Source organism: Chiloscyllium punctatum, chromosome 20 (genome assembly GCF_047496795.1).
Source record: "Chiloscyllium punctatum isolate Juve2018m chromosome 20, sChiPun1.3, whole genome shotgun sequence".
Taxonomy (NCBI): domain Eukaryota; kingdom Metazoa; phylum Chordata; class Chondrichthyes; order Orectolobiformes; family Hemiscylliidae; genus Chiloscyllium; species Chiloscyllium punctatum.
The window spans coordinates 48,418,239-48,445,784 of NC_092758.1; the positions used below are offsets into that span (position 1 = coordinate 48,418,239).

General features: G+C 39.6%; 1 protein-coding gene and 1 long non-coding RNA gene across 6 annotated transcripts in view; one reads left to right on the forward strand and one right to left on the reverse strand.

Moving 5' to 3' along the window:
- The window catches only part of LOC140492110 (glutamate receptor ionotropic, delta-2-like), a 546,695-nt gene that overhangs the window by 82,942 nt on the left and 436,207 nt on the right, over positions 1–27,546 (forward strand). For all 4 annotated transcript variants that reach the window (XM_072590871.1, XM_072590873.1, XM_072590872.1 and 1 more), the window contains exon 2: positions 7,194–7,349. In XM_072590871.1, coding sequence (XP_072446972.1) covers positions 7,194–7,349 — 156 coding nt within the window. The remainder of the gene's footprint in view (positions 1–7,193; positions 7,350–27,546) is intronic.
- Positions 786–27,079, reverse strand: LOC140492111 (uncharacterized). Of its 2 annotated transcripts, none has more exons than XR_011963496.1 (3): positions 26,752–27,079; positions 24,505–24,628; positions 786–1,516 (listed from the first exon to the last, which is right to left on the reverse strand). It is a non-coding gene; the product is annotated as an uncharacterized lncRNA (long non-coding RNA). The 2 variants fall into 2 exon arrangements; XR_011963495.1 differs by lacking the exon at positions 786–1,516 and adding an exon at positions 20,366–20,459.

The window sequence follows — 27,546 nt, forward strand, 5'->3', positions numbered from 1 at the left end:
TCCAGCTGTCCCTTCACCTGCGAACATCTGCCCCCAAATCAGCTTTCGAAAGTTCTTGCCTAATACCGTCAAAATTGGCCTTTCTCCAGTTTAGAACTTCAACTTTTAGATCTGGTCTATTCTTTTCCATCACTATTTTAAATCTAATAGAATCATGGTCGCTGGCCCCAAAGTGCTTCCCCACTGACACCTCAGTCACCTGCCCTGCCTTATTTCCCGATAGTTGTCACTTAGTCTCTCAGAAAGGCATGGTATATTCTAGATTATTAAGAATGTGCCTGATTTTATTTGCATAGCTGAAAATATCACAGTCATGGCTAAGACAAAGGCTGAGCATGACTATAACCTTCATCTTGTGATGAGAGCAACATGATGCTATTGATTGATATTTCACACTGCAAATGCCAAATCAACATTAACCAGATAAAACAGTTTGGGGCTGTGCACTGCACTCGTAGTGTCAGCAGGATGAAGCATGATGAACAAATGTTGACTTCGTAGGATAAAAAGGATCCTTGGTGTGTTGCCTTAGAGTTTTTAACTTCCTCACACCAGATATTCCCAATATTTCCTCGAGAGAGCTGCTCTTTAAGGTCATTCCCTGTATGTGGTAAGATGACCACAAATATGCCTTCCATTCTCTCTATTAGGTTTTCCTTACCCACTGCTATACTACAACCCACAAAGACACAATTCTTAAAGGTGATGCAGCACACAAAAAAAATCTAGGTGGAAATATTTTACAAGACAAACAAAAACTATTCCTTTTATTTCAAAATTCCTGTCATTTGCACAAGCCAACTATTCCAATATAAAACATTAGTACTGGTAATTGAATTATACAGTTTCAAAATTATTTATTTCAAGAAACATTCTGTTGAAACAGATCATAAGGCACTCAATGATCTTTTGTCAACGATTAATGCGTGCAAACCTTCGATTGCGGTGTTTCCTTGTCAAGCTCCGAAAGGATAACTCTGAAGTGAAATATAGGCCAGGTATGAGAATGATTTCATCTCTTACATGCTGAGCTGATTAACCAACCTAAACAAAGACTGAGATATCCATCTGGATATACATATTCAAGCCCTTGACTATGAAGTTGAAATCATTCGCTTATCTGTTAAAAGTTTGACCAGGACCAGTGTGAACGTTTGCAATTGACGAAATGTGAACAGTGAGAGTTGAAGGATTGGGCTAACAGTGTTAAAGAAGGAGCTGAGGAGATGAGATTGTTTTGGTTATGCAGAGAAGAACGTGGTACTGTATATCATAGCAAGCCATTTTCAAGGACAAATAAGCCCTAATACCAAAAGCATTACCGAAGACATCATGTTCATGCTGCACCAGGTCACATAAATATTGAATGTGCAAGAGAGTAAGCACAGAAATCCATAGACTGGCCAGAGATAAATCAGAATCGTCAATGCCTTGTGGCTGCATGTGAGACAATGGCAATTGTATCAACCCTAGCAGCAGAGAGAGCCTCCACATCCAAACAGCATTCCATTCGCTCCTAGGATGAAAATAACAGACCTAGTTACAGTGCACAATGAAAATTATATCCTTATTATGGATTAGTTTTCTAAGTTTTGCATCATTTAATGACCTAGCAACACAATAAATGTGACCAGTTCTGACATAATTAACAGAACTTGCTGGAAAATGTCAGCAGGTCTGGCAGAATCTGTGGAAAGAAATCAAAACTAACATTTCGGGTCGAGTCACCCTTCTTTGAGACTTTTGTTAGTGATTAGTGATTCATGCTACTCACAGTTTACATGGTATTTCAGATGAGATAATGGCTGACAATAGACCCAAGTACTCTGACAAACTGTTTCAAGATGCGTACACTTGGGAAATGAGCAATTTCACATTGTTACACCACTATCTATGTTCAAATAAATTGTCCGAATATGAGATCTGTACTGTTGAATCTGTGCTCATTATGTATTGAGCAGCAAAGCAAGATTTTAAGATTACATTGCGCATTGCTGTAGAGCACCAATTGAAAAGGATTACCATCCTCAGCACAACTTGGAAGGCAAATGTAATGACCTTGCTCAGCAAAAAAGACCTAACCCTCTGAGACATGGGGTATTCTTCTCCAAAGTCAGAGCAGAATGAAAGAGATATGTGAAAAGCAAGCATGTGAAACAAAGAACAAAGGAACAGGCCCTTTGGCCCATTGAGACTGTGCCGACACATGATGCCTTTATAAACTAAAAGCCTTTCATCCCTACATGTTCTTATCCCTCTTTGCCCTGCCTATTCATATATCTGTCAAGTTGCATCTTAAATTATGCTTTGTATCCACCTTCGTCACCTCCTTTGGCAGTCCATTCCAGGCACTTACTACTCTCTGTCTAAAAAAAAACTCCCTCTCACATCTCATTTAAACTTACCCCCTTACAGGTTCCTTAGTAATTGACATTTTTATCCTGGAAAGAAAAGACTCTGACTATCTGTTCTATTCATGCCTGTCATAATTTTGAGAACTTCTAACGGATCGACCCCTTCCTCTGATGTTCAAGTGGCAACAAACCAAGGTTGTCTAATCTCTTCTCATAACTATTACTTTCCAAACCAGGCAGTGTCCTGGTAAACCATCTCTGTACCCTCTCCAAAGCCTCCTTGTACTTCTGGTAGTGTGCCAACCAGAATTTACATTATATTCAAAAGGTGACCTAACTACAGTGCTGTACAGCTGCCAATTTTTATACTCCTTGCCACAACTGATAAAGGCAAGCATGTTATATGCCTTCTCGACCACCTTCTCTACTCTTTTAGGGAACTGTGGACCTCTACATCTTGAGACCTCAGTATGTTGATATAACTAAGGGTTCTTCCATTTCCTGTATACTTCCCTCCTGCATTAAGCCTTCCAAATTACATCTACTCATATAGTCTGGATTAAACTCCATTTGGCATCTTTCTGTCCAGGTTTCTAGCCTATCTATATCCTGTTGTATCCTCTAGCAATCCTCTTCACAATCCACAGTCTCTGTGTCATCTGCAAATTTACCAATCAGGCTACCTTCATTCTCCTCCAAGTCATTTAGATATGTTACAAACAACAGGGGTCCCAGCACTGATCCCTGCGGAACACCACTGGTCACAGATCACTGAACACTCTTCCACTATCACACTAAATTTTCTATAACCTAGCCAGTTTTTCTTTCAACTGCAGGTCCCATATAACTTCACTTTTTGAATCTGCCTGCCATGAAGGACATTGACTAAGGCATTGCCAAAGTCCATATTGACAACATCTACCACCTTATCCTCATCAATCATCTTTGTTACTTTGTCAAAAAACTTGACCAAGTTTGTGAGACAACAACCAACCTTCCCTGCATAAAGCTTTGATGCTTATCAGTAAAAGGTCCACATTTTTCCAAGTGCTAGTAAATACTATCCTGCAGAAACTTCTCTAATAATTTCCTGACCACTGATGTAAGGCTTACCAGCCTGTAATTTCCCCAGAGTATCCCTGTTGCCTCTCATAAACAAAAGAACAACACTGGCTATTCTCCAGTACTCTGGGACCTCTAAAGAGGATCCAAAGATTTCGTAAAATACCCTAGCAATTTGCTCAACTGTCTCCCTCAGCATTGTGGAATAGATCACATCAGGTCCTGGGGGCTAGTCTAAAGTGATGCTTTTCAAAGCATCCAATACCTCTTCCTTTTTGATACCGACATGCCATAAAATATCAACACATCCCTCCCAAGACTCAATGTCCATCATGTCCTTTTCCTTTGTTAATACCAATGCACAGTATTTGTTAAAGACCTCATCCACTTCCACCAGTTCCAATCATAAATTCCTTCCTTTGTTCCTGAGCGGACCTATCCTTTCCCTATCTATCCTCTTGCTCCTTATTTATGTCTAAAATGCCTTAGGTTTTCCTTAATCTGGTCTATCATTTCATGGTGCCTTTTAGGCTTCCTAATTTCTTGTTTGATTCTTTCCTGCTATCTTTGTGTTCTTCAAAGGCTTTGTCTTTAGTTTTCTAAACTTTATGTATGGCTCCTTCTTCTTTCTTACTAAGGTCTCAAGTTCTCTTGTCATCCGAGGTTCTTGAATCTTGCCGTTCTTATCCTTCGTTTTCAGAGGAACATGCTGATTTCCCCCGATAGATTTAACCTCAAACAGCCTCTCCCAATCTATATTCCCCAGTTACTGCCTAATATCATTGTTGCTAGCCTTCCCCCAATTTAATACTTTCACCTGAAGACTAGCTTATTCTTAACATAAGTAACTTAAAATTTACAGAATTATGGTCACTGTTCTCAAAAGACTTCCCACTGAAATGTCAGTCACCTGACTGGGCTCATTCCCCAATAACAGGTCTAATGTGGCCCCTCCATAGTAGGAATAATCACATATTATATCATTAAACCATCTTGGACACACCTAACAAACTCCACCCCACATCCAAGCCCCTGGCACTAAGCAAGTCCCAGTCAAAATCACCCAATACAACAAACCTATTGGTTTTACGATTTTCCATAATCTGTCCACATATATGTTCCTCTATCACAGGTTGGCTTTTGGGAGGCCTGTAGTACAATCCCATCAAAGTGATTGCATCTTTGTTTTCCCTGAGCTCAATCTATATGGCCTCGCTGGATGAGCCCTCGAAAGTGTCCTCCTTCAATACAGCTGTGATATTTTCCTTTAGCAGTTACGCAACTGCCCTACCTCTTTTGCATCTCTCTCTATCTCATCTGAAACATCCAAATCCTGGAACGTTTAAGCTATCAGCCTTGTCCCTCTCTTCACCAAGACTCTGTATTAGTTACAACATAGTTGTATGTATTAGTTATATGTATTAATTCAAGCTCTTGCGTTCATCTGCTTTACCTGTCATATTCCTTGCATTAAAACAAATACAGCTCAAACTGCCAATTCTGCTGTGTTCAGTAACCTAATCCAAACCATTCTGCCCCATAGCTTTACAGGCCTTAATCTCTAATTCCTTCTCGGACATTTTATATGCTGACTGAACAAAATCCAACTGAACTGCAAACTGGATAATAAGTGTGAATTAGAAATCAAGATTTACATACTGAGATACCAGCAAAGGTTTCTAGAATGTACAAACAGCCAGTGTCACACAAAGTCCTCACTGACCATGTAAAGTAATACGTTGCAAAGGAATAGAAAATACGGCAATATCAATAGTGCATGAACTGTGAGGAAACTTACTGTGAAGGTGGTAGGTGTGGTGATGTTGAGTCCCAACAATTTGCAGCTAAAAAAAAAGTTGTCAAACAAGTGCAGTCAAGAAAAAAAGTGTAATCCTTCAGACAGGCGTATGATCAGGAGATCAAAATATCAAAGTTCCAAAGTGTAATATAACAATTTGAAATATTAATCATATAAACTTTGTTTTTCCCGTTTGTATACTTAGTAAATTGCTAACACATACCTGTGCATGTCTGTTTATGTTCAGGTATGTTATCTTTAGAAAAATGTTGTATATCTCATGGTTAATTTGACAGCATGCCTTTAGGAGACAAGCTAACAAGATCCTCATTGGTGTATGGCTAAAAGAACAATGGTCTTTCACACTCCACCTTACTTGGGATCACATAATACGTTACTGAAAGCATACTCCACTGTTGCAATCTAATAACCTGATGTTAACACACACTTAAGTGCATGAATATAATGTTTGTACATAATAGTTAGCTATTCAGCTTGACTGCAAAAAGCAAATTCAAATTTGATTCTCGTGCCAATAATGTGGAAAGCCTTAAACTTTTGCATATTTCTGATAAACTTATTATGCTTTATGTTGAATGTCTTGGTCAAAACTTTGACTACTTTTTTTTAGGTCTTGGCCCAACAGGTTTATATGGAAGCACTAGCTTTTGAAGCACTGCTCCTTCATCAAATGGTTGTACAGAATAAGACCATAAGACACAGAATTTATAGCCACAGTACAGTGTCAAAGAGATGTAATAATACATTAAACAATTTTAATCTTTAATCTTTTAGAATGGGATGTGCTGGTTTCTGTTCTTTGATATGTAAATCCCAGGACTTCTTTTAAATTACATTTTCATCTATCTCTGCCTTTTCTGATAATTGGTGCTATCTCAACAGACAGTCCAAAGATGTGCAGGTCAGGTGAATTGGCCATGCTAAATTGCCCGTAGTGTTAGGTAAGGGGTAGATGTAGGTGTAGGGGTATGGGTGGGTTACGCTTCGGCGGGGCGGTGTGGACTTGTTGGGCCGAAGGGCCTGTTTCCACACTGTAAGTAATCTAATCTAATCTAATCTAATCTAATACATTAAAGTGTGAGGTCTGTCCATGTCCCAATGTTGAGTCAAGCTCTCTGTCATACGCACATACATGCATACATACCCCACACTCACACCACACATGCACCCTCTCACAGGCATACACCTCATCACACTCACACACACGTATACACACACTCTATCACATGCAGTCACACCCACACGCACGTACTCACATGCACATACTCACTCCGTCTCTCCTACACGTGCACACATATAAGTTTCTGGGGTGAATTTGTTTTTTGCTGAATAATATTTTAATTTGCTCTAAAACTTCATGAATCCATGTATGACTCTGTAAATACTACTTTACAAATAGAATCAGTTTGACTTATATTAAAGTGGAGTGTGAGACTAGTATTATTTTAGCCATACATATCAAAGAACAGAAATCAGCACATCCCATTCTAAAAGAGGAAAGACTGAATCTAAAATTGTTTAATATACAATTACATCTCCATGAAACTGTACTGTGGTTATAAATTATGGTCTCATTCTCCACAACCACCTGGTGAATGAGCAGTGCTTCAAAAGCCAGTGTTTCAAAATAAACCTGGTGTTGTGTGATTTTTAACTTTGTCCATCCCAGTCCAACACCAGCACCTCCAAGTCATACTTTGTTTAAGAAATACTTCACTTGAATTAATTAATATAACAGAAAAGTCAATGTGACTAATATGCAAATAAATGCTTGTTGTGTAGGAATGCAAGTCCGCCACCATACTTAAAGATTATTGATTCAGTTAATTCTTTACATTTTTCAAATTCATGGCGTTCATATAACATTCAGCTAATTAACAAATTTACAAATAATTTTGATTCATTGACTAAGTACACTCAAGTAAATGGGCTTGTATCAATATTTTTCCCTCCTTCAGGTGCAATTTTTGAGGAATCTGCAAGAAAGGATGACAAAATGTTTCGATTAGCTGTGGCTGAAATGAACATGAATGAAGAAATACTACAAAACGAAAAGATAACATTCTCTGTCAGATTTGTTGATTCCAACAATCCATTTCAAGCTGTTCAAGAGGGTGAGGCACCAGTTTTTCAGCTATTTATCTCATTAACCTTTAGTGTGGGGAGATTGTTGCTGTTTTTGTCCATGTTTTAAAATTTCTTATCTTATGGCTTTCATTTTTGTTGATGGAACTCAATATTGTGAAAGGTTAATTGTCAGCTGGAAATTGATTTGCTTTGGAGAAACCATTCTGGCATCATTTATTGATTTGCAGAGTGAAAATTGTCTAAAATTTCTACATTTGTGATTCAGTGCTGCCTCTTTTTAGATTGAAAAAAATTAGGTTGAAAATAATTAAAATGAGGTAAAGAATGAAATCATTTGTAGTAATCTGAAACAAATTGCCTTGTGTTTCAGACCTTAGTTAAAAGTAAACCTTGTTTTACACACTGCATGCTTTCTATTTTTCTTTATTTACTTTTGTTGTGAAAATTAGACATGATTATCTATACTTAATGGTCCTTGCTATACTAGCTGCAATTATGATTTGGAGATGCCGGTGTTGGACTGGGGTGTACAAAGTTAAAAATCACACAACACCAGGCTATAGTCCAGCAGGTTTAATTGGACGCAGACTAGCTTTCGGAGTGATGCTCCTTCTTTCATGTCTAAATCACAAAACCTTTTTTTTATAATGCAACTTTTAAAAAATTAGGTTTTGTGATTTACACATGAAAGAAGTGAAACTATCACTGCATTCTAACAGATGAAAGGCTTAACAGACAATCAATTTTTCAATGTAAAATTTCAGTTACATCACACTGTAAATTTTTGCTATAAATTCTGTGTTAGGATTGAGCCCTCCACTATCACCTGATGAAGGAGCGTCGCTCCAAAAGCTAGTGTGCTTCCAATTAAACCTGTTGGACTATAACCTGGTGTTGTGCGACTTCTAGCTGCAATTAAATTCTGAACAAACTATTCACTAAGTTAACCACATCATCAGTCCCTATGCCTTTCTTCCACTTCCTATTCAGTAGGCGTGTCCTTGCCTGCTTCCACTAACAATTGTTTGGCCATAACAAGAGAATTTCCTGCAGTGGCTGACCATCCCATTTTCCCATAGCTACTTCTTGAGCTTCCCCAGAATCTATCTTTTGTCTTTTCTTATTTTGCACCTGCAGTTCCCCTTTACCAATATCACATGAAGACATGACATGAGATTCCAATGACAATTCCACCTCTACTATCTCTCTTGTCCCATGCACCAAATTTGTTGTTGGGCTGTTTGACATCCAGTCTTTGTTGTGCATGAATTTCCTCTAGTTGGCAAGGTGTAAATCTTTGTCTTTGGGCCCCATCTTGATCTGTTTCCTTACCACCAATTCTATTCCTCTCTCTGAAGTGGCCTGTTTGGGACATAGAAAAACTTTTGGAAATACTCAGCAGATCTGACAGCATCCATGGAGAGATAAACAGATTCAATGTAAACCATAGAATCCCTACAGTGTGGAAACAGGCCCTTCCGCCCAACAAGTCCACATCAACTCTCTCAAGAATAACCCACCCAGACCCATTTACCCTTGACTAATGTACCTAACCTACACATCCCTGAACACGATGGGCAATTTAGCATGGCCAATTTACCCAACCTGCACATCTTTGAATTGTGGTAGTAAAGCAGACCACCCAGAGGAAACCCATGCAGATGCAAGGAGAACATGCAAACTTCACACAGACTTTTGCCCAAGGCTGGAATTGAACCTGGGTCCCTGCCACTGTAAGCAACAGTGCTAACCACTGAGTCACCATGCCACCTCAGGTCATGAAAGTTCACCTTCCCAATACATCTGTGGCAATGGAGTTTGCATACTGTCTACCGGATGGAAACTGTTGTGGCCATGTTGTGAACTGCAAAACTCTCAAAATGTATAGTTTTGATGAATTAACTTGTCAATAGCTCTGGAGTAGACAGTTTGGCATAAACAATAATCCACGTAAATCAAGGAGGGGCAGTGTGAAATAGGTGAGAGTTATAATGTACTTTCACAACATTATGTATTGGATAGATTCTGTAATTTGGTTTTGCTTTTAAGTGATACAATTTGATTATATATTTTATTTGATCACTTTAAAGAACTACTTCCTATCGCTGAAAAGAATAAATATAATTTCATATAAATTATTGTTTAGAAGGGGCTTCAAATTAAGCTGTGTTCCTTGTATTCTTCATTTATTACTTTCTCTTAAAAACTTTTTTTTGTCAGTAAGAGGAAATTAAAAGTCTTTTTTCTTACCAAGCTTCATTATTACTAGTGAGCAGTTTCTGATCAATTATAAGTGAATCTCCTCTGAAATTATGTAAATGGTACAAAGATATCCATTGCTATGTCATTGTGCTGGTCCTATTTGTTACTCTAACTGTCTTTTATGCTGTTCCCTAAGCGCAGAAATGATTTAGTGCTAGATTATGAGCCGTTTTATGATGTGGACCTTTACCCCAATATAAACAAGAGACACTTCACTTTAAACACTTCCATATGACATTTAAGATTTTGGCATAAACAATAAAGCCACATTGGTAGCCTACACAAGAAATCAGTTGAGTGTTTTTGCAATGTTTGGAAAATGTTTCGATATTTATTTTGCTTTATTGTTAACCTTTTGTATATGAAACAGAAGATACATTTAAAAGTCTCCTTAATTTCATTGCAATATTAATATTTAAACTGGTTTACTTTCTGCAACGTAACACAAACAAAATTTTGATGGTTTCCAAAAAACAATTTTACTTTGCAGAATGTCAGAAAATTAGCCAGATATGCTGTGTCTACAAATAAACAGGACAAACCCTTCCATCAATTGTCAATCCATCAATCTGGTCTGGATCATCCGTAAAATGGTGGAATGTGCCATTCAGTGTTATCAGGTGACAGTTCCTCAGCAAAAACTGAAAAAGAATGGATCAGGGTACTTTCTAGATGACATATAGTAAAATACAGTAGATATCCAAAGAGACTTGGTTGTTCAGATGTCTAGATCTTTAAATGTAATGAACAACTGCAGAAAATAATGCAGAAGGCTAATGGAATGCTGGCATTTACATCTAAAGGATTAAGTACAAGGATGCAAAAGTTATGCTGCAGCTGTCCAAAAGTCTGGTGAGACCCCATTTGAAGAACTGAGAGTAGATCTGGGCTCCACACCTCAGAAACGGAGGAAGTACAGTGTAGGTTTACAAGAATGATACCTGGACTTCAGTGGTGAAGTTATGAAGACAGATTATGCAAATTAGGCCTCTTTTCTCTCGCATTTAGAAGATTAAAGGGTGATCTGATCAAAGTCTTCAAGATGTTAACAGGAAAAGACAGAATAGATAAATTATTTACACCAGTTGGAAACTCTAGAAAAAGGGTCCAACTTCTGGGAATTAGAGCCAGGCCATACAGAAGAGATGTTAGAATGCACTTTATACAAAAAGGGTCGTAGATGTTTGGAACTGTCTTCCACAAATGGCAGTGTTTGCAGGATCAGTTGTTAATTTTAACTGTAAGATAGATTTTTTTCATTAAGCAAAGGTTTTAAGTGATATGGGCCAAATTCAGGTATATGGGGTTATACCTGACAAAGGATCAGCACTCCGAAAGCTAGTGATTTTAAATAAACCTTTTGGACTTTAACCTCATGTGATATGACTTCTGACCATGGTCTTATTGAATGGTGGAACAGGCTCAAGGGGCTGAATGGCCTGCTCCTGTTCCTGTGTTCCTGTGCTCAGTTTGAATTCTGTTAATGCGACTAGAGACTCCACCTCTACGAATCTAAAGAATTCTAGAGATGCATTGAAAGTGACTGCCCGTAATATCAAGTATATATTTGACCAATAGTAGCATCAAGGAACCCTCTTTAAATTGAAGTCATTGGGCATCACAGAGTAAGCTTATCATGTAAAGAGTCATAATGAGAACAAAGTATAATTGTAGTTGTTGGATGTGAATCACCTCAGTCTCAGGACTTCTCCGCACAAATTTCTAAAGTAGTGTCCTAGGTCCCTCCATCTGCAGCTGCTTTATCAATGAGTTTTCCTTTATCATAATGTGAGAAGTGAGGATTTTTTAAAAAGTAAATGTTCAGATCATTGCAGTTTTCAATCATTCATGATTCTTATATACTGAAGCAATCTGTATTAACCCCAAATGAGTCACTTTGTTTCCAAGAGGGTTATCAATTTTATCTATTGTCATTCCACAAGCTGTACACAAAACTAGACATTTCATGCAGATTAACCTACTGACAAATATAAATGAAAGGACTTGGAGGTGGGGAGGTGAGTAAACATTGTAATTCTTGTAATTCATTTGTTAGTTAATTATTTATGCAACTATTTTATGTTTAAAGAACACATTGACTGTCTGGCACTGTTTAGCAAATATATGGTGAAATCAATTGTTGCTGCAAAGATGCAACTGATGCTTCAGGAATATTCACATGCTTCAAGTGTATATGACATTTGAATTAAATTAAGGCAGGTTTGCTGCATATTGGTGATATTACTGAAATACAATATAGAAGCCAGCACAAATGATCTTGAGAGATATGTTCATAGTCCCTTTACAGAAAATAGGGATGTAAATTCAGTTACATATAGCTGTATTAAAATCTCTGTATTGATAGTAGTCACCACAAAACTACTGAACAAATGTTACTTCTCCAAATATGTTTTTTTGTGGAAGGCAGTCTGCTGTCTTTACCCATATCTGGCTGGCCTATATGTTACTACAGCAATATTGGTGTGCCTTGCATTAAAAATGTGCAATACGCGCTGACCTTGCCATTGACATCCACAAACTGTGAATGAATAAACAGTCTGAGAGTGGTGCAGCTTGTTTACAGTTCTTTAAATATTGATTAGGGTTGTTAAAGTAGTAAACTAACACTAAATAAACTTGTTTCTTTGCAAACATGTTCCAATTACCAACTTTATTCTGGTGCTATCCTGTATGTAGTGGAGGATCACAGAGATCTGTGCTAGGACCACAGTTATTTACAATATATATTTATAGACTTGGATGAGGGAAGTGAATGCAATGTGGACTAGGTTATCAACTTTGGTAGGAAGAATAGTGGGACTGAGGATGATTTAGATGGAGAAAGACTGCAGAAAGCTGCACCAGAGAGAGATTTGGTGCTTCTCATTCATAATTTACAAAAACAATGGTACAGAAGGTCATAGGGAAGGCACATGGCAGGTTGGTTTTTATTTCAAAGGTGATGCAGAGTAAAAGTAGGAATGTCTTGCTAAAATAAGGCTAGTCAGAGCACACCAATAGCTGTGAACAGTTTAGATCCCCTTTTCAAAGGAAAGATGTCGTGGCATTGGATACAGAGAAGATGCATTAGGTTGACCCTGGCTATGGAGGAAATAGTTAGATTTTTAATAAGTAAGGGAATCAAGCATTATGGGGAAAAAGAAGAATTGTCAGATCAGCCATGACCCTATTGAATGGCAGAGCTGGCTCGATAGAGCAAATAGACTACTATGTCCCCTAAATCTTATCGGAGCATAGGCACCTTTTTTGTAATTAAATCATTCTCACATCCTTATACAGATATCATTCCAGACAGCTATTTAAACCTGTGATAATTCTGTGTTGGAAGAAATCCTTTGTATAATGGACACTCTGATAAAAGAATATTTTATTTGAAATGTAGTTACTTACTATTATCCTTGCATTATCTTTGAACTAGAGGAACACTCTGTTTTATCTTCCTTATGCTTCTGGCTACTGAATCATGACAGCTGGATGTAACTTTCTCTTGAGCTCTGGCTTGCATCTATGCCTTTCAATTTTTCAAGATCTGAATCATGTCTCCCTCCAGTACAATTTACTTTCTCAGTAGGCTTTGTTTAGAAAATCCCCAAAACCTGTGGAAATATTTATTTACAATTCCTGTTTCATGTCTCCATTCCATCTGAGTTGAAAGCAATGGAGTCACTGTATAAACTCCGTGAGATTTTGATGATGCAATCCTGCAAGTTAAAATAATAGCCCAGTATAGATTGCAATTCTTCGATTTTGACAACTTAAAGTTTGGTTTGTCTGGTTTCCCAGTTTACTGTGCATTAACTATGGGGGCTGAATCTATTTCTTCTTGGTTAAGCCTGAGGTGTGTCGAACAATTTTTGAGGGTTTATCGAAATGACGCCTGGCATTTTTTCTTGCTGTGTCTTACCAAGCCTAACTACTAAATGTCTCCCCTATCCCTAGGGTAAATTTTCAATAAGTCCCTGCCACATCATGACATGTGCCATTCCTGCAATAACTCAGCACTCATCACAATTACCCTCATCATCCCTGATGCAAATGCCATCTTTAAAAGTGTGTAGTGCAACCAGACAAACATTGTCGGTCTGGAGCTGCACCCTGGTTAGTTCCTAGACATTCACCCCAGGCATGTAAGACAAGGGGAAATTGGTGTCCCATTTTGCAGGCAGAGACTGAGAGGTCCTGTTGAATTGCATGGTATTTGGGCCAACATCCAGTTGCCTCCAAGACCAGCAGGGGAGGTCAAGACACCAGATCATGCCAGCCTAGTTCAAGGTTGCCACCCAGGCCAGTACAGTCACAGTCACCTGGAGTAATGACGGCAATGTAGGAAGAAGGTCAATGACCTCTCTGCTCTGCCAGTGTGAGCGCCACACTTTTCTCTCTGATACATCACACTCACTCTGTCTCTGCTACTGTATCCACATTTCATCAAGGCTCATGTTCTAATACTCTAAATGTTGTCTGTAATGTTTTTTTCTCACACCCTGTCACCCACTGATTCCTCAGCAGCAGTACCCTGCATGCCCTCTGAGCTGCCTACTCCTTTTCCTGGGAGATCTCCCTAAGAGCTGTGCCTCCTGCTTTTATCTCCAGGAATACCTGCCCCACATTCCAGGTATGAAAACAGCTCAAAAAGAATCAAGACAGAAGGTGGCTTGCCTGGTATTCAATTCCTCTCCCCTTATGTAGAGAGTATCTGACTCTGACTGACTGTGACCAGACCCTGGGATTGGTTTTAGAGATGACCTTTGATCATTTTGCTACATCCCCTGGGTGAAAGTTATTCTCCTTGAACTGATTGAGGCCTGGTGACAATCATGACAGTTTTCCTGCTTTTGTATTTGTATTAAATAGCAAGGCAAGATAGAGATAATGTGAGCTTCATATTTCTGGCTGAGAGGACAAAGCACAAAATTACAAGACAATGCAAGGCAAGATTGCTGTTACAGTCAGGTATGCTCAGAGTGAGTGAGTGAGTCATGACAGCAAGCTACAGGTTGGAGATGCAACCTGGTCCAATCCATGAGCTGGGTGCATGTCCCTGACTGCACATTGTCCTTGCTGCAACTTTATAAAAAATAGTTGCCAGTGCAGCTTGAGGTAGAGCATCAAAGTGCAGAAGTGTCCTATAAGTATATCAGAGATATGCTGGGAAGGTTCATAGGGGCACATATTGGATGAAAATTTCTGTGGGTGTGGTGTGTGTCCAGTCAATGTCCACGGAGCACATCTTGAGATGTTGCTCAGTGTCCAACATGGAGGTCCTTTGAAGCAAGAGATGGGCTGAAGTCACCAGGTAACTCTGACTTCCATGCCAAGAATTCTCTGTATCTAGCTTGTTCAGAGCTTTTTGTAATATGGAAAACTGAATATTGATGAGCTGAATTGTGGCATGAATAAAATGTTTAATAAGCTATAATTCTCTTTAATTGACAATTTACCATTGCTTAGTGTGAAACTTACCTCATCACTTGGTTAATGCATAAAAAGGGCAGCGAGTTGCTCCTGACATCAAGTCAGGCCTTGACAGACTTCTTGCCTTCCACAAATCTCACCAAAGGCATATTGATCAGATCTTTATAAAGGAGGGCCTAGAGCATATGGATGTAGATAATTCTCTGGGACCTGATCTAAAGTAGCCCAGAACATTGTGGGAAGTAAGAGAGGAAATTAGGAGACCCCTTGCAGAAATATTTGCATCACCTGTAAGTACGAGTGAGGTGCCTGATGACTGGAAGTTAGCTAATGTTGTACCTCTGCTTAAGAAATGCTGTAAGAAGAAACCAGGGAACTATAGACCTGTGAGTCTGACTTCGATTGTGGGAAGATGGTGGAGGTGATTATAAAAGATTAGATTTATGGAGAGTTAGAGAGGCAAAAATTGACTAAAAATAATCAGCATGGTTTTGTGTGAGGTAAATTAAACTTGATTGTGTTTTTGAGGAAGTTACCAAAAAGATTGATGATTGCAGAACATTAGACATTGTTTATTTTGATTTTAGTTAAGCCAGTGACAAGGTTCTGCATGGTTTATTAATTAGTAAGGTTAGTTCACATAGGATTCAGGGTGAGCTTGCCAATTGGATGCATAATTGCTTTAAAGGCAGGAGACAGAGAGTAATGGTGGAGAGTTGCTTTTCGGACTGGAGGCTTCTGGGCTCTCTTTTGTTTGTCATTATATAAATGAGATGAGAATATAGAAGGCATGGTTAGTAAGTTTGGGGACGACACCGAAATTGGTGGCATTATAGACCGTGAAGAAGGTTTTCTAAGATTACAAAAGGATCTTGATCAGATGGGTCAATGGCCTGAGTAATAGCAGTTGGAGTTCAATCTGGATAAATGCATTTTGGTACAATAAACAAGGGTAGAGCTGACATAATTAATGTTAGGCCCTTTGATAATGCTGTAGGACAAAGGAACCTAAGGGTGCAGGTATGTGATTCTTTGATGTTTGTGACACATACAGACAGGATGATTTAAAAGGCTTTTGGCACACTTGCCTTCATTGCTCAGTCCTTTGAGTATAGGAGTTGGGAAGTCATGTTGAGGTTGTACAGATCATTGGAGAGGTCTCTTCTAGATTACTTTGTCCAGTTCTGGTCACCCAGTTATAGGAAGGGTATTGTTAAACTAGAGAGAGTTCAGAAGAGATGTTGCTGGGTATGGAAGGTTTGAGTTAAAAAGAAGGACTGGATAGGCTGGGACTTTTTTCACTGGAGCATAGGAGGTTGTGAAGCTTTTAAAATAATGAGGTACAAATAGAGTTAATGGTAGCTGTCTTTTCCTTAGGATTGGGGATGTCAAGACTAGAGGGAACATTTTCAAAGTGAGGGGAGAGAGCTTTAAAAATATATATAAGTGGTTCACACATGGAATGAACATCCTGAGAGTGTGATGGATGTGGGTTCTTCTATAATGTTTGAAGACATTCGGATATATAGATGAATAGAAAAGATTAGGAGGGATCTGGGCCAAGAACAGGCAAGAGGGACTAGTTTACTTTGAAATTATGTTCGGGATGGACTGGTTGGACCGAAGGGTCTGTTTCTGTGACTCTATGACTAGTTAAGGGCCTCAAACGCTCTCTGGTTACCTGCCTTCCCGATAGGTGAATAAAACATTTTTACTTTCCTGACAGGGTAACAAGGGTCTGGATTAGTGGTGCTGGAAGAGCACAGCAGTTCAGGCAGCATCCAAGGAGCTTCGAAATCAACGTTTCGGGCAAAGGCCCTCCTGATGAAGGGCCTTTGCCCGAAACGTCGATTTCGCTGCTCCTTGGATGCTGCCTGAACTGCTGTGCTCTTCCAGCACCACTAATCCAGAATCTGGTTTCCAGCATCTGCAGTCATTGTTTTTACCAGGGTACCAAGGGTGGCCTGACAGGGGTTGTCGGATGCCTGAACTGGGGAAAATCGGAGCAATGAATGAGGCCATTGAAATGTCACCTCTCTCCTTCGTCTCTAAACGGCTTAACCACCACTTGCCCCCACGCCAAGTTTGCAACCCACATGTTCCTCCACCTCCAAACTCCTCGAAAGAAGCACTCAGTTTTTTTGCTTGTGTGGGGCTTCTTGACTGCACAAATTGATCCTATACACCCGAGCTTCCAGTGGCTACTAGTCTCTGATTAGCTGGCTGCTTCAGATGGGGGCGAGACTTCATTGGCTAGACTTCTGATAGGCTGGGAAGCCTGCCAGCAAACAACACATAGCAGTCTAATTGGATCTTCAACCACTAGTGATGGCAATTGAGGAAGATGTTGAGGGGTTAGTATTATTGAAAATGCCGTGCCCACACTTGCAAAAAAACCCGACATTGTGCCCATCAATTAAAGACCTTACTCCTCATAAAATACTCCACTTGCTAAATGAATCCATCTCTCTCCTAGGAAACTGTGTGAAGCTAAAAATTGTGCTGTAAATTGTGGTGTCGTATTTGACTGTCTGGGGTGGTTCTGTCTACATTCACTCCATTACCCCCTCCTCAGATTCCTTCTCTGCTGACCTGATCTACTTCCCCTGCTAAACCTATTCACCTCGCTTTTCCATGAAGATCCTCCTTAAATATTGACACATGTTTTGCCAACTCTCCAAGTATACCCTTATCTTTACAGCTGCTGAAAGCCTCAATCAAACTTCATTGTCCTCCCTCAGTGGAGCCAGTGTCCAGTGCGGACTGAAAGTTATTTCTGTGATGCTGGACATTTTATTTCTATATTGTTTAAATCTTGTAACTAAACAAGCTAGGTACATTAGTATCTAAGTCAGTGCTGTAATTGGTAACATATAAACCTTTCACTCTGTTCTTTGAGTTTATGTGACACTAAAGGCTATTCTATTCTATTTGTAATTATATGTGCGTTTTAATTCTTTTAAGGAATGTAGGCGTCACTGGCTGAGCTAGCATTCTTGGAACAACTCCAGTTGCTCTTGTGAAGGTGGTGGTGAGCTGTCTTCTTGAACTACTGCAGTCCATGTGCTGTAGGTAGACAGTGCTATTAGGGATCGAGTTCCAGGATTTTGAACCAGTGCATTTAAGGAACAGCAATTATATTCCCAAATCAGAATGGTGAATGGCTTCAAAGGGATCTTGTAAGTGATCGCATTCCTATGTATTGAAGGAGGCTCGGTGAATGTCCGCAGTGTATCTTGTAGATGGTACACACTGATAATGAATATCAGTGGGGCAGCATGTAAATGTTCATGGATGTGGTAAACCCCAGAATGTTGGTAGTGAAGAAGTCAGCAAATGTTGGTTGTTCAGGGGCATAGCTAAGATTATCTCTTGTTGAAGATTGTCATTGCCTGACACTGATACTATTGTTAGAATGCTGTCAGGGTCAAAACCTTTGTGGTATCCAGTGCCTCTAGTAATTTCTTGATATCATGTGAAGTGAATTGAATTGGTTAAAGACTGGCACCTGTGATGTTGGGAACATCTGGAGGAGGCCAAGGTGGACCATCCACTCAGTACATTTGGCTGGAGATGATTGCAAATGGTTCAGCTTTATTTTTTGCACTGATGTGCTTGGGTCCTTCATTATTGAGAATGGGGATATTTGTGGAGCCTCTTCCTTCAGTGAGTTTTTCAGGATATGGCAGAACTGTCGAGCTTTCTTCACCACTACACCCATCAGCTGTGTATCTGTTCCTTTGTTTTCCATCAGCATTGACATTTGCTCATTTGAAACTTTTATTTTAGAATTGTTTTGCTGAAGTTTATTTTCCATTGAGATCCACCTTAAATATCAAAACGTAGGGTATTTTCCCATATGTCCTAATATGTCCTTATTTGTTTTGTGGGTGACTTCTTTGTTTTGATCCTTTTAATTCCCTTTAATAAGCCTAGAGCCATGAAGGGGTATTTGACTTTACAGTTGCTCTGGATTTTCCTGTCAGAGAATTCCAGTTTGATAAGAAGAGGAAGAAACAGCTGCCAGTGAAACAACAGAAAATTGATGGAAGCTTTGTCAAAAAGATCCTTAAAAGTGCATTTATTATGTCTCACAGTCAGCATGTCAGCATAGCTTTAAGAGACATGCTCAAGATATTAACACTTTATACTCACAGGTCACATGCTATAATAAAGGTCTCAGGGAGTAGAATCCTTATGGTTCAGAAGGTCCAGGTTCAAGGCCCACCTGACCCGATGGTGTGCCAAAATATGTCTGGTTAGGTTGATTGAAACATCTTAGCCTGGATCACTTGAAGCATTACATGCTTGTGAGAGTATGCGACTCAGATGTAATGAATTAGCTTAATACCAGCCCAGACTCTTGTATTTGCCTGTGAATGTAATATTTGCATATTGCTGTGAGCAATAGTAAATTTCTATTGGATTGTTCAATACCATGATATCCAGGCCCAGTTTCTTAAGTTATGAGGGATGACATGAGCAGTTCTGCATCAGATAAAGTATTATATGGAAGACAAAATCACATCAACGAAATGTCTCAAGACAACAAACCTGTGGTAATTTAGCAGATTATTGTATAAAGATCCCTTATATGAGATAGGATTCTCTTGCATTCTGCAGTGAAACCAACAACCACCTGTGAAAGCCATAAGCTACCCTTCTCTGTCAGTTTCACCATAGCCTTAAATGGCTGACTGTGTACCTCTTATTCCAAGTTTCTAGGCACTATATCAGTAGCATTAGCTGCGGTGCAGTTCATGTTTGCATAAGCTGTGACTGTTTCCATGTTTGCTGCAGGAAATATCAGGAAGAAATAAAATAGGGCAGCAGGATTTGTACAGATTACCGGCTTTCTCTAAGAGTGGAGTGCCATTTGCTGCCACTTATTAACCAATAGGATCTATTGTTTTTTGACTCTTAATGAGCCAATGATGTGCATTTACCAGCAGCTGATCACAAAGGTATGTACCATTAATCTGGAAGCTACCATGATCATACACTGTATGAATTTCCATTTTTTTCCTTGCACCTCCACCCTCCAGTCTTCACACCATTCCCAACCACTAAATGGGGTATTTAAAAGAGGTTGTATAGAGGCAAGGACACACCTCTACATATTTGGTTTCTGACTTCATTTGGAAGCTTACCCTCTTTGGTGAGACTCACTATAATCTGATTAAAGGGGAAGAGGGCAGTCTGTCGATTGTGACCTTATTTGAGTGACAGAAAGTGAGGACTGCAGATACTGGAAATCAGAGTCGAGAGGATGGTGCTGGAAAAGCACAGCAGGTCAGGCAGCATCCAAGGAGCAGGAGAATTCATGTTTCGGGCATAAGCAATTGGAGCAGCAGTCCATGGATATATTTAAGAATCTCAAGCCAGGTTTTGCCTCAGATAATTTTCTGCATATCCACAACATTGCTTTTGTCTTTTGGCTGAAAAGGGAAAAAAAAAACCACATTCAGGCTGTTAAAAGCTGTTTACAATCTGCAGAAATATTTGCTTTTGCTTCTCTTAATCACCTCTGGGAAACTCTTTATCTTGATAGACAAAAGTAAGATGAACAGAAACTAGGATAGGTCTCCTACCACCTTCTCCAGACAGTTATTCTCCTTGTCTTGCCCACATTTCATGATGGGAACTGGCCCAGAATTAAATGTTCAAATGAAGGATATAAATCTAATATTTTCTTAATCACTTGGAGTTGCTTTCCTTTTTTTTTATTATGTCATTTTCAGAAGAGACATAACAATTTAAAATGGCCACTGTTCAAAATTTATTTGCTCCATCACACACATATTTTATTATTATTTTGTTGGATTGCTGAACCATGTTCAATTTGAGATTTAATGGAGGGTAAGTTAAACACCAATAGTCATTTTTCAGCAGCTATTGAAGATTCTATTTTGTTGTATTTTGAAAATGCTTGTTATTGAACAGTTTTGAAGTTCATTTTAGAAACTGTAAATACTCGTATTACATGCTTCAGGACAAGCCATAATCAGGACATGAAAACATTTTCCTTAAAAAATATGTATCTGCTTTAAATATCTAAACTTTCTAAGATTGTGACCTTCTGCATTTCTATATATGAAGATGCTTTGCTTGCATTTGTTGTATCAGTGTTTCACATGAATTCTAATAAATTTCTCCTTGTTCGACATTTCCTATTTATTCTTATAATGTTTTATATCTCAAATACTTATCCTTATTTTAAGTAGCAGAGAAAGCAATTGCATGGAAGTTCTCATCCTAACCCCATCATTCCTTCATTTTTATTGGTCCTCTAGTGCGTTATGTACAGTAAGGTACCATATATTTATTAAGTGGAGCAGAAATCTTTGTACAAATATTTAAGCATTTACTATACATTTGATGGTACACATTACCTGCAATTGCAGATAGGCTTGCAGATTAGACAGACAGGTAGGTGGCTGATGGAATTCAATACAGAGAAGCGAGAAGTGATGTATTTTGTTAGAAAGATTGGGTGAGACAATATAGACTTACTAACAGTTCTAAAGAGTGAGCAGGGATAGAGGGAGCTCAGACTTCATGTGTATTGATCTTTGAAGATAGCACAGTGTACTGATGTCATGGTTTTCAGAGGGTATTGATAGCATACCTTCATAAAGAGATATTGGGACATCTTCAGTTCTAATGTCTTGTCAAGTGAAATTCATTGTGCTTGGTCTGAAACAGAGCAACTTTTATCATCCAATCTTTCACTCTTCATGCCATTAATTATGCATTCAAACTGTTGTAAACCTTTCTTGGGATCTGTGTAACTGGAGAGGCAGAGGTGCTTGCCATTGCTGGGACCTTACGACCTTCAAACTTCTGATACCATATTGAAAGACATACTACTTCTGACACTGAAGGCCAGGAATGATCTGCCACACTGTAGCATTCAAACATATACATTTAGAACATGACCCAGAAGAAAGCAAAGCTAGCTCTCCACTTTGTAAACAGGAAGCTGGATGTCTATGTGGTTGGGATGGTAGAGAGGAGGGCAGTCATCTTTCTAGCTGACCACCATGTCACTGACACGTTGCAACCCTGGGTCAATGCTGTGTCCCAAATAAAATGGGATGGCCGGCACTGCAGGGAGAAAGTCTGGGAACTCCTGTGTTTTGTTAGGCTAAGTGTCAAAGACTCCTTTCCTCTAATTCACACTCTATGTGGGCCATCCGTCACTCTAACTTTGTTACTGCACACACATCTTACTAAGGCTTAGGAGCTGCAACACTCCTACATTTCCATGCATCATGTCCACTCAACACCCATACCAACATCACCCTCCCAAACAATTAACACTTTCTGCTCTTTGCACTTCCTATTCACTTACTAGGAACACCTCACTATCTCTTCGGAATCTCACTGATTGCTCTTTCACCCTTTTCCAGCATTTTCAACTCTCCCTTTGTCTCATTGCAAGAAAGAGTGATACAGTATCCCAACCGACCTACTGGAAATCCTTGAACTGGTTGACTTGTAGGATTAACCCTAGCCCAAACACTGCACTGCAAGAAAATGAATCCCCAGGACCATGGCCAGTCCCTTGGATTGGTATTGGACCCTTGACTGATGTTGGTGGTGACACTTAACTACAATACTCATTCACTCCACTCAAAACTGTTCTACTTTGACTTTCAGACACGTTCATTTGTATGAAGCACGTGTGATGCATTTTCCACATGAAATGCTGCCACTTCGTGCTGGTGTGACATTGACATAGCATCATTCCACACAGCGGTATAATATTAATAGCCCTGTGCTTCCTGCTGGACCAAGCTGGTTGTAATAAATCCAAAATTGTTGATAATTCTGCGTTGATATGTGGGTGGACAAGTAATGATGATATAAGGAATCCGCGAGGGGATAGATAGGTGAGTGAATGATGGAGTTTAATGTAGGAAAGTGTGGGATTGTGCATGTTGGTCGATAAAATCAAAGGCAGCTTATTCATAAAATGGAGACAGACTCCAAAAATGTAGTACAGAGAGAGCTGGGAGTTCTTCTTCATAAAACATAGAAAGTTTAGCATGCAGGTGCAGTAAGTAATCAAGAAGGCAATTTTGACATTTATTATGACAGGTTTAGAATTTTTAAAAAAGGCAAGTCATGTTACAGCTGTCCAAGGTCCTTGAGAGGCTGCAACTGGAGTACTGTGTATAGTTTTGGTCCCGTATTTAAGAAAGGACATATTGGCATTGGCAGCTGTTCAAAAGAGATTTACTAGACTGATTCCAGTATGAATGGGATTAACTTACCAAGAATAGCTAAACAGGTTAGGCCTACATTCATTTGAATTTAGAAAAATGTGGAGTGATCTTTTTGAAACATTTAAATGATGTGGGGATATGACAGGCTAGGATGTTGAAAAGATGCTTCACAAGGATGGACATAGTTGCAGAATATGGGGACTCTTATTCAAAACTCAGATGCAAAGGAATTGCTTCTCTTGGAGGTAGTGAATGTATGGAATTCTGTATCCCAGAGAGTTGTGGAGGGTAGATCATTGAAAATACTTATAGAGGAGATAGGTAGATTTTTGAAATATGAGGAATTGAGAGCTAAGAGAAGCTGACCCAGAGGTGGAAACCCAGACAAAACCCACAGGACGGCGTGGTGGCTCAGTGGTTAGCAATGTTGCCTCACAGCGCCAGGGACCCAGGTTCAACTTCCATCTCAGGGTGACTGTCTGTGTGGAGTTTGCATGTTCTCCCCATTCCTGTGTGGGTTTCCCCCAAGTGTTCTGGTTTCCTCCCACAATCCAAAGATGTGTGCATTAGATAAATTGCCCACAGTGTTCAGGGTTAGGTGCATTAGTTAGGGATAAAAAAAAATTAGAGTGGCAGGGAATGGCTCTGGGTGGGTTACTCTTCGGAGGGTCGGTGTGCACTTGTTGGGCTGAAGGGCCTGTTTCCACACTGTAGGGATTCTATGATTCTGACATCAAAGAAGAGTTGAGGTCTGAGGCAGATCAGCCATGATCTTGTGGAATGGCATTTCTGGCTTGAGGGGCTGAATGACCAACTCTAGTCCTATTTCTTATGTTCTTATGTTTTTTTAATCACGCTCCAGAATAGTTCTATGGAGAATATATGGTAGCAACAGGGCAGCCCATCTGCAAACAGTGGAAACTAATTCAGCGAGCTACTCGCCTATTAAGACCTGTGTTCTAAGCGTGACTGTAATTTACCAGATGACCTCTAGATCCCTGGAAACACTGGTAAACAACTCAGTACCTGTATGTATGATGGTCTTCTGGTTGATGGACTGGAAATCCCATACTCCAAGCAGGCTTGAAGGCTCTCCCTGATCCTGAGCTTTAACAACAGCAATAGGCAGCCATTTGAAGGGGTTCCCATTCTATATTGATAGTCCAGCTATATCTAAGAGACTTTTATTTCATATTTTAAAAAGTTGGAAGGAGCAACATCTCTACCTTAAGGCACCCCATCCCTCATTTACCTGAAAAAAAGAGTTCTCCAGCGTGTCCCAGCTGGGGGATCCTTTTGTTGGACTTGTAGCTTCAAGATCTGTCCAGCTTCCTTCACTGGATGGCAAGTCCACCCTCTGGCTATTAGTTAGCGAACTAGTGAAAAAGAACAGCTGCGTGACTGTACTCCACACGAACTAAGCTTTTGACTTTCATTTGAGTTCCTCGATGGTATACGGTGAAAATCTGCCGAAAGGCTTCTATGAACCAGTGTAGTCAGCCAACGCAACATAATTGTTCGTCTCCCTTTCATGAAAGTATATTCATAAATGCATTTAAGACCAATTTAACCACATTTACTTTTATTAATACAACTGAAAATATTTATCAAAAAAAGCAATTTTAATATCAGTGCCCAGCTGTGAGTAATTTGTTTTTAAATCACTGAAACTACTTGAAGGAGAAATGCAACATTTGCCATTTTCAATGATGTAGAACATTCACTTTCTTCGTAGATTGATTTGTTTTTAATGTAACAAAAATATTAAAAAGTGTGTGGTAATGTTTGTTCATCTAATAAAATTAGTACCACATTAAAAGCCTTCCTAACCATAATAATGAGTTAAAACTGTCCATGGCTGTGGTAATGGTGGTAAGGTGGGGTTAGGGGACCATTTTAGTGGATGAAGCATGATTCAGTGATTCAAGTGTTATTCCAGCACAATTAGTTGTGGAATTGAATAATGTAAATGGTTTTGTTACAACTCATTTAATGTTAAAATGCCCCAATCCTTTTCCTTGTTTAGGTCTAACCTTCTGAAATGTGTTGGTTTTCTACTAACATAAAGAGTGAAATCTCTACCTTAAGGTATTTAAATCGAGGAGCAAGTAATGGTTTTCTTGATAGTTTTATATATGGTGCTAAATCTAACTCATGGCTGAGCAGTTCCAGTCAGAGCTATTTGTATCCTAATAGATATTGTGCAAGAAGTAACAATGTAGACAATGATGGCAGTATTTTAGATTCCCCAGCTTAAGGTATGAATGTATTTTTGTCATTTAATAAATCCATATCTGGACAGATTCACAGCAGTGCTATACTTCCAGGCATTGTTCGTTACCATCTTCCTTCTACACCATTTGATCTTTTTCATTCATACACTTGGGATTTCCCTGTCATCACCTATTTCACCATAGACTATTGTTAGATTCATAATCATAGAGTCATAGAGTTATACAGCATAGAAACAGACCCTTCGGTTTATGCTGACCAGATATCCTAAACTGATCTCAGAGATTAAATGAAAATGAATATTTTCCCTTCAGGCTTTTCAATTCTGCAATGTATATGAACATCTGCAAGCTATTGCAGATTTCTGCAAGTCTCCTTCCCAAACTTTCTCACTTTTATCTTCTTTTATGGAGATAATGAAAGACAGAATGGCCTCTACCAAGTGGTCCTGAAATTGGTCACCCATTGTTGAAGTTTTCTTTTCTCACTGCCAGCTCTGACCTTCTAAGCTAAATCTAGGTTAATTGCTAATTGCAATTATCTCCAGGCTTGTTTGAACTGCATTTACTTCAGCGTGTTTACTTTCTCAGGGAGATGTCCATATTTTCTAAATTTAAGGCATTAATTCCTAAAACTAAAAGTTATATTCTTAAAGGATATTGAACTCGATATTCACAACGATAGTCTGAATGAAAGTATGGTAAGGTAGATATAATTGTAGTATTAGTGTTTGTAGGTGTTGGAGCAAACAGAGAAAAGAGTCCTGGTATGTTTTCTCAAGATTACGGACAGTTATGGGTGGCAGGAAAGGAAGGGTTGATGGTACTCAGAAATATGGAGCTTTAAGGTTGTGCAGGGAATAAGAGAGTCTAATAGATAAAACAGAGTCTATTCTTGGCAATTCTACCCTGCATCCAGGCTTTAGATATCAAATATTTTCTACAACCTGATTACATATCTGTTGTTTGATTGCCTCAGTACCTGTCAGCCTTTGAATCACTCACCTGTTTACTCAACATCTAAACCACTGCATGAGAAAATCTGAAGATATTGTTTCAGGATTAAAGGTTTGCCAGTTACTGAATGTCCATCTGCTTCACTGCCCCACCTTCATGATTCTATAACTGACAGCCCACCCAATCCAAATAGTGGCACGGGGGCAGCTCGCAGTGATCTCTCCTGACCAAAGACGACTAAATTCCAGGAGGAACAGGAAATGCGGTGTTTGCAAACACTGCTACAGTACAGGAACCAGCTGAAAACGTACCTGGATGAAGAGCTGCTGAAGGAGTTGCACGCCCTCAGCTTGCTGCGGGGACCAGGCCTCCAGTCCTCAGCCTCGCCTGATGCCGGTATCCGGGTATTGAGACATCAGAAGCGGTGTGCGAGGAAGCGGAAGTGCGGTAAGCGTGGAGGAGTTCTCGGCGTGATGTAGAGAGCAGGCCTTCAGTCCTCGGCCTCTCCTGGTGCTATTAGCCAGCTGTTGAGTCATCAGAAGTGGTGTGAGGAGGTGGAAGCAGGGTAGGCGCACAGGAATTCATGACATGCTAAAAACAAACGCGATCCAGCCAGCTCTCCCATTCATTCTGCTCTCCAATGTCTGCTTCCTGGACAACAAACTGAACTGCATCTGACAGTGACAGGTGTCTCAGTGTGAGTTCAGAGAGTGCTGCGTCCTTGTTTTCATGGAAACATGGCTCAGTGACAGGGTTCTAGACACTGCCATGCAGCTAGACAGGCTCGCCTTGTTTCACGCCAACAGAAATGCAGCTCTGTGCAATAAGGCTCGAGGTGGGGGTCTGTGCGTCTACATCAATACAAAATAGTGCAAAGACTCCATGCTAGTCTCCAGTCACTGCTCATCACTGATGGAGTTTGTGACTGTTAGATGCAGACCATTTTATTTGCATGGGAATTCACTGTCGTCCTTATATTGGGGGTGGGGGGGGGAAGGGGAGCGGGGGGCGGATTCCTCTCAGTGCTAATGCTAAGGACGCACTCTGTGAACTGTATGGAGCTATTAGCAGACTGCAGAACACACATCCTGGTGGACTGTTTATTG